This window comes from Mchenga conophoros, linkage group LG4, assembly GCF_057382185.1.
Source record: "Mchenga conophoros isolate Kocher_MC1m ecotype Shallow Benthic linkage group LG4, M_conophoros_male_GT1.1, whole genome shotgun sequence".
In the NCBI taxonomy this organism is placed as follows: domain Eukaryota; kingdom Metazoa; phylum Chordata; class Actinopteri; order Cichliformes; family Cichlidae; genus Mchenga; species Mchenga conophoros.
The window spans coordinates 26,091,366-26,099,460 of NC_140529.1; the positions used below are offsets into that span (position 1 = coordinate 26,091,366).

General features: G+C 40.6%; 1 protein-coding gene across 1 annotated transcript; it reads right to left on the minus strand.

Annotated features, from left to right (window-relative positions):
* Positions 1 to 2,785: 2,785 nt before the first annotated feature.
* LOC146576192 (transcription factor Sox-9-like) lies at positions 2,786 to 6,702 on the minus strand. Its single transcript, XM_085271272.1, has 3 exons — positions 5,932 to 6,702; positions 5,335 to 5,582; positions 2,786 to 5,013 (listed from the first exon to the last, which is right to left on the minus strand). The coding sequence occupies exons 1-3, from the start codon at positions 6,357 to 6,359 to the stop codon at positions 4,244 to 4,246; spliced, it is 1,446 nt and encodes a 481-aa protein (XP_085127398.1). The 5' UTR covers positions 6,360 to 6,702; the 3' UTR covers positions 2,786 to 4,243.
* Positions 6,703 to 8,095: the final 1,393 nt, after the last annotated feature.

Here is an 8,095-nt window from a genome sequence, read left to right on the forward strand (position 1 = left end):
CATTCATCAGGGCACTCCTGCTGTTTGGTGGGCAGACCCATTTCAGCCCCAATCCACTCACTAGCTAGCAGGCTGGGACGCTTAGTTTAGAAAGATGCTTTTCTTTTTTCTTTTTTCTTTTTTTTTGCTGTGCCCAGATTTGTTTTTAATATAGATCCCCAGTAATGATAGGCTGTGACTGTATATGTCGTTTCCTGAATATCTGATGTTGTGCAGTTGCTTTGAATTGTTAACAGAAGTTATAATCAGGGAAAACGTTATTATCATTTCTTGTGGCAATTTTTTGGGATGAATTACATTAAATTTAACATTACTTTTGACTCGCCTCTGGCCAAGACCGCCTGTGCCTGCAGAAAAGCCTGAGAAATGAATCACTGTGGTCTCACACAGGGAAAACCTCAGTACTGATGTCATTTCCTGGCGTGGTGCTACCATTTGACAAAACTACATGACACATCATTCTGATGAAATACGATGAAAGTCACTATCATCTTGTTCTCTATTATCTCTATGTTTTCTTTTTTCTACTGAAGTCAGAGAAATTCAAACATGTCCTATCCAGACTCTCTGTGAATAATAAAAGATAAACATTCAAACACCTTTCCTCTGTAACAGAGTGACTTAGACTCACTTGATTCACCCTGAATCAAGTGAGTGAGTTTAACTCGCATAGAAGGAACAACAGAAACTATACTCAGAGAAAGGATCAATTAAAAGAAATGATCAAAAATATACTTTTTAGAAATATTAAAGCAAAAAAGGCAGGCTAATATTTTACCAGAAGTGTTAATATGATCACCTTATGTGTTCTGAATTGATCTGGATTGATTTTGGGGGGAGCTGGACTTGCAAGTGTAAACACTTAACATTTTCCCATGCACTAACACTGCCAACAACCTGAGAGTGAAACAATTTAGCAAAAATGTTTTGGTCATTTCCTATAACTAGCGAACCTGTGTTTACTAAAGTTGACTTTTTTTCTTTGTTTACTGAACAGAAATGTTGGCCCCAGTTTAACTTTCAGGCAGCAGTTTTCACGAGGAGCCAATCATGTCCTTAGCACTGAGTCACGCCTGCTGGAGCAAGCTCAGGCAGCATCAAGACATTTTAGGTCAGGTAACATTTTATTTTCATTAAGAACTCGTGCTTAACAACTCTTGATGGATTTTTTTCCCTGAGATTTTCTGACAATCAGTGCTTTTAATGATAAAAGGGGCGCTTTTCTTTAATGTTCTTCTGTCCTTTTCTCATGAACGCCCACATCACCGTTCTGCCCTGCTCTGAATCAGCGGTAACTGCCTAAGCCCTGAGGCCCTGCTGCCCTGTTGCCTAGCTCCACGTTTGAGCCACTGGAGGTTCAGTGATGGATGTGCCTCAGGGGCTCTCTGTGGGAGGTAGGTTCAGGGCCTCACATGCCCCGCATGCTCCTCACCGTTAGAGGGGAAGTTTACTACCTTTGTATTTAACCAGAGACACCAAAGTCAAGCCTTAGGACAGTGTTGTGTCCTCAACACAATAAACCTTAAGTGACCGCATATCAGTTTCTGAACGCTTTACCAGAAGCCACAGAAAATCCCAGACCAGATGAACGAAGTAAAGCTGGCGTTATGATGTCACAAAGCATTACTTTTGTATTTTTTTATTACTCTGATCATAAAACTAAATGTTAAACAGCCACTAGACATTTTTCTCTCAGAATAGCAAACAGTTTAGATTATCTAATAAATAAATTAGTCTGATGGACATATTTTTAGAGAAGCAATTTCTCTTTCCCCCTCTTTACATAAGAGTGCAAAATATGGTTAAAGAAGAAAAGAAAAGAAAGAAAAAAAACACATAAAAAAACTTTGGGAGAAAGTCACTCAGACCGATTCCAGTCTGCATTACAATGAGGTGTTGAAATGGTTGATGGGTCTAGTTAATATATCTGGCTCTCTATCCATAATACAGGTTTTGTGTACCTTAGTATGATGTCTAATAAGTAGCTACAGAACAAGGTAAAAAAATGTCCAGTCATCACAGTGAAATGAAGTGCAGCAGTGGATGGCAGGAAAAAGAAAAAAAAGATTTTAGTCCAGTTGACGTGAGGAAAGAGACGTCATCTGTGAATGTGCCTCAAATTTCAACACAAACCTATAGTACCTGATTGTGTTTACACTGTCACTGATTTATTAAGGTCAGCCGTGCTCCAATGTTACGAGGCCAGTAATGACTAAAAAATATTCAGTGTTTAGTTTGTTTCTTTAAGCCGTTGAGTATACAGGCGAGGGGGGCTGGGGGTGGACATACATCTTGGCAGTAGTCCACGGTAATAATGGACCTGTGACCTCACGGTCTGAGAAGGGAGAAGTGTCGATGTGCAGCGTTACCAAACTACTGCTGTTGGTGGATGACAAGCTGGTTCCAAGTAATGCACAAATTAAATTATCTGTGCAATCTATTATCCCCCCCCCCCCCCCCCCCCCTTTCTGTTCCAAGGTAATTCAGACTCATCCAGTGGCATCGCCAATCTGCTGATCTCATGTCAGCACCTTTTTGTAACTGGTTTGATGGGGATGTCTCTTCTCACATCAGCTGAACTAAATCCTTTTTTTAAAAATACCACCTATTGTTATTCTCCATCTCCAGTGATGACTAGATGCCTTTTTCCATAACTACTTATTGCACACCGTATTAAGGTACCCGTACTGCCAGAGTGCCCCCGAAACTCTCAGATGTGTTGGTGAGAAATGCTGACAGATGGAAACCACGAGCAGCGCTGTACAAAAACACAGGACGAGACAAGACGTTTTGCTGTTTTGCTTTTATTGCAAACAAATATAATACAAAAGATAAGCTTTTAAGAAAATGCCATGTTTACCTAGGGAAACTGCATTAAGAAGATGACAAAATGGGAACTAATGAGACAGGATATAAAATGGGGAACACAATGTTTTTGATAAACAAACAAACAAACAAAAAACATGTTGATTCCAGCAAATTCTTTACAAAACGGCTGCTTTTATATTCATTTAGACATTTGTTAGAAATAGAGTGACAAAAGGAAAGACTTCCAGTTTTTCTTTTTACTTACTCGTGTAATTATAAGTATTCTGTACATAACTAGATCATGAATAAAAGAAACTTTTATAAGGAAAACATTTACAAATGATAAATAAACAAATTTGTACCACATATGACAGCAACCTATTTCTCCTCAGCTAGCTGCTGCTGAATTAAAACGACAATTGCAAATAGTTATTTTCAAATAAAATTAATGCTAAAGAATAAATTAAGACAAGGGTTAGGAAAAGAAAGTTGAGGCAGAAGGCTTGATAGAAACACACCGGACTCAGACTTGATGGTTGGTGAGAATAATGGGGTCAAAGGTCACTTCTTGTATCTCATCAAGCAGGAAGTCAGAACTATGCTGTAGTTTTCACACTGCAATTCAAAGTGGACGAAGCCTCACTGCCGTAGCTCTTGAGGCACCAATGGTTTCAAGGCAAAAAAACAAAACGAAAACAAAACAAAGCAAGCATTGCTGTTACAGCTAGCAACACAGTAAGGCCCTTAGGAGAATTACATGGCACCTGCTATAGCGTTTCCAACACAATAAACTTGAGCTAAAGCAAACAAGAAGTAGAATATTTGACTAATTCACTGATGACACGGTCATATCATGGCCAAAAATTCTCATCTATTTCAAACGTGCGTCGCTCAATCCTTGCATCTCATTGGAATTACATTAAAATATGTACAGTACAAAAGTTCAAAGCAGAATATAGGCTATTATGAGACGGCAGTGTCAGTAAACGGTTTCTTACTTCCTGTACAAAAATACATTAGTCAGAAGTAAGGCCACTGAAGGGTGTTTTTACCCGGCATTCCTGCTCTGTTACGTTTGTTAAACCTTCAAATCGTGACGACGAGGGTGCTGATGACACTGAATATGATAGTAATGACAAGAGCAGAACACATACACAGTACATACTAATATATTTATAGCCAGTATGTCCTCACAGAGGATTTAACTTTTTTTAAAACATTATATCTAAAAAAATATAATCACAATTCAAACCAATACAAAAGGCACTGTTGTGAGCCAATCCAAAGATGTGTTTTTTCAGAACCTTAAAAAAAAAAGTTCTTGTCATGTTTTTCTGTTGGCAATGAAAGGTGTGTGACGTAACGGTGCAAAGGCCACCGAGCAGAAAGAAGTCTGGGATATATGTGTTATATAGTCAGTGCTCAGACTGCCTCCTCAGGGCCTGGAAAGTTGTGTGTAAATGGGCTGCTCCCAGTGCTGCGGACTGTGGGTCTGCGGCACAGAGGGCACCCCGGTGGTGTCAGCAATTGGGGTGTACATCGGCCTCTGAGTGGGGCTCACGTAACTAAAGGTGGAGTACAAGCTTGAGCCTTGGCCAGCTGCGTGGCTGTAGTAGGAGTTGGCACCACTTTGGTGGTCTGAATAGTCATATTGTGATCTGGTGATGGAGGGGTAAGAATTGGTGCTGTAGTGCTGGAGGTTGAAGGACCCATAGGTGACATGCTGTGGGGAGCCCTGCTGCTCACTGTAGTGGCTGGGGCTCAGCTGCTCCGTCTTAATCTGGGTGGTTCTCTGTTGACCCTGCTGGCTTTGCTCTCCTCCTCCACCCAGAGTGGTCAGAGAGAGCTGCTGTTGCTGCTGCTGCTGCTGCTTGGACATCCAGGCGTGGGCTCCAACACTAGCTTGCTGGCTGACAGAGGAGCTGTTGATAGGGTAGCCGCTGCTGTAGCCAGCCTGCGCTGCACCATTCACCCCAGCATGGCTGTGTGGTGGCAGGTACTGATCAAACTCATCAACATCGAAGCTTCCTATATTGGAGATGACATCAGTGCTCAGCTCACCGATGTCCACAGCTCCAAAATCAATGTTGAGCTGGCGGCTAGTGCCCTCCTGCATGGGCCGCCCCTCACGTTTCAGATCAGCTTTGCTGGAGGGAAGGTCTGTCTTCGGGGTGGTTGGGGGTGTTGGTGGACCCTGTGACTGACCTAGTGAGACAAAGGCAAAGTTAGACATTTGTTTAGCATAACATTTTTGTTAAAAAAGTTTGAATTTAAGAACATGTTTCCCACATGAGATATAAAAGCTTAACTGTACATGCCTCCAGGAGAGGTTTATTGTAACTACAGGCAGGTGTATTTGCATGATGGCTTGTAAAACCTAATAATCATTAACTACTAATCATTAACAGTTCTCCAGTTAAGGCCCTGAGGGCTTCTAAAAAATATATTTTTAATCCAAACCGGAACTTTTGAAAAAACATAAACATTACAGAAAATATATTTGCTTTTTATTTCTTGTTCCCTCACCTGAGTGCTCTCCCGGAGAGTGCACCTCGCCCATACTTGAAGCCGGAGAGTCGGCCTGCTGCAACGCCTTGAAAATGGCATTTGGAGAGATATGAGTTTGGTCGTTGTCCTCCGGTTCGCTTTGCCCATTCTTGACAGACTTTCTCCGCCTTGGCTGATATTTGTAGTCGGGGTGATCCTTCTTATGTTGCACTCGCAAACGCTCAGCCTCCTCCACAAACGGGCGCTTCTCTACCTCATTGAGCAATCTGAAAATAGCACACGGAATTGTACAAACTTGTTAAACTGCGCTTGGTAAACAGTTGCAGAAGCTAAGCACACTGATTCAATCTGTGCAGTTGGTAATTAGCATTGATCATTACAAAAAAGAAGAAAAAAAAGTTAGCATCGTAATTCTTTAGAAGTCATTGTATGCATAACAATGAACTTAAAATACTCATAAAATCAAAAGCATAGGTGAGTAAAAGCATTCAAACCAAAATACTGCAAAGCTAAACTTGAAAGAGCAGGAATCTATACGTTAATAAATAATGTGCCGCGCACAGCGGCGCGTAAAAGTGCATTGTAAAAGTGAACGATAAACTAAAGCGAGCCTACCTCCAAAGTTTGCCCAGGGTTTTGCTGAGTTCTGCGTTGTGCAGGTGTGGGTATTGATCGGCCAACTTTCTCCGTGCAGCTTGAGCCCACACCATGAACGCGTTCATGGGTCTTTTGACGTGGGGTTTGCTTTTACTCGAGCCGTTGACGCGCACCGGCATAGGCACGAGCGTCCAGTCGTAACCCTTCAACACCTGAGACACCGCGTCTCTGATACACACGGGAAACTTTTCCTCTTCGGTTTCCTTCTTATAGTCTTGACCCATGAGGAGGTGGTTGTCGGACGGACGAGTGTTTTCAGTGTCCGAACCCGACCCGGACGGACAAGGCGAGCCCGCGGAATCCTCAGACATGCTTGGGCTGGGAGCGTCAGAGTGACACTTCTCCTGTTCTTCTGTCATCTTCAGGTAAGGGTCGAGGAGATTCATGCGAAAAAATTAAAGAACAGCTTCTCGCAGTTAAAAAAAATAATTAAAAAAATAGGAGGAAAAATCCTTCTTTCTATATCCAGGTGATATGCCCCAAAGCTGCAGTGTCAGCTTGCCGGGGGCAAACTTTAAAATGAAAAAATAAAAATAAACAAAAAAATAAGAAAAAATAAGTAAATATGGAAATATTTCTGTTCCGCTGAATGCTCACAATTTCGCAGAGAAGAAAACCATCTGTAAGTGGTCGCTTTCGAATACTTAGCTTCGAAACTGTGACTTTGAAGACAAACGTGAGAGAACTGCTGTTGCAGGATTGCTGAAGAGTCTATAGACACGGGAGGCGATGCCTGGATTTATGTTTTAACGGCAAGGAAATGATTGGGGGAAACTTTTTTAGTAGGCGGGACGTAATTTGACTCTGCTCCAGAGCAGTCTTGCAGTCAACAACTGAAAACTCAGCTCAAGTTAGGAAAACGTGTTTTTCCCCTCTTATTGTCTTTCATTTCATTTCAACTTTGTAACTTTGTAACTTTTAAAAGAGCATGCTTATGATATAAACTGATTTAGTTACTCGTACATTAAAATCAGATAAGATGAACTTCCTTTTTATGGTAACAGGCACAAAACCCGCCCCATCTTTAATAAAGGTATGATTGTCATTAAAACTCTTGTATTTTTCTTTTTTAAAAACTTGATTATAAAATCAAGTTTGTTTTTGTTTCTTTACTGAAGTCATACTTACAAATCTTCAACTTTTCTTTAACTTCTTCTTCTTAGATTTATTTTAATACATTTGTTGGTGGAATGTAGATTTGGGATGTTGCAGTTTTAATCCTTTGCTCTACCAACTAAGTTTATCCTTGTGTTTCTGCTATTTTTCTATGATAAATATTCAGCGGTGTGAGTAATTTACAGGAAATAAGTAAAACATTTTATTTATTTATATTTTATAAATACAGGGTCAGTTACGTTAAATCAGAGCTGAGGAACCGATGAAGAGTAGAGCTGATGTTTATGGGTCTTTGAATACAGGGAGGCTGTTATTGTCAAAAAACTAGTGCTGCACAGAGACAGCTCTGCCAGTGAGTCCCTGCAGAGCTGCTCCGGAGCGGCAGCCTTCAGTCATCTCAGCTCCCTGCACAGTGCACATTGACCAACAGGGGGAGACAGCAGTCCAGAAACTTGAGAGGAAGCCGTGGATTTGTGGCGGTGCTGCAATGATTAAAACAAATCAGGAGGGTATTTAATTTTTCTTTTCTTTTAATAATTTAAATGTAATCGCCAGTTAAAAATTGTAGCTTCCTATCTGTGGACAATTAGTGGTCCAAACAGGTTGACCGCTCACCCTCATGTTTTCCCCTAAACAAACTCAACAAGTGACATCACTGGTGGTTATTTCTAACGTCATTTAGACAGACTTTCAGTATTATTTGAGTGAGGTAGGTTAGCTTTGGATTTAGAATTGGACGGGTGATTTGTCTTAAGAACTTACACGCAGGTTATATTTAAAAAAAAAAAAAGGTTTTGTCACTCTCTACATATTTAGACTCTAACTTCTACTAATAGTAGATGTACTGTCTTTAAAAAAATCAGAATGCATAAAACATTCATTGATTTTGTTTATACATTTCACAGATTCAAAGTGAGGGCAACTTATTTTTTTATAAAAAAGAGTGCATGAAAAACATGTCACAATGGCAAAATCTACTTTTCTGGATTTCCTCCAACACTTGTTT

What these genes read in the sequence shown, in the direction of transcription:
- LOC146576192 (XM_085271272.1), bottom strand. Translation starts at nt 6,359, where the DNA reads ATGAATCTCCTCGACCCTTACCTGAAGATGACAGAAGAACAGGAGAAG. An exon ending in ACCCTGGGCAAACTTTGGAG is followed by an intron (nt 5,583 to 5,931) that starts GTAGGCTCGCTT and finishes TGCTATTTTCAG; the next exon opens with ATTGCTCAATGAGGTAGAGA. An exon ending in CTCTCCGGGAGAGCACTCAG is followed by an intron (nt 5,014 to 5,334) that starts GTGAGGGAACAA and finishes TTGTCTCACTAG; the next exon opens with GTCAGTCACAGGGTCCACCA.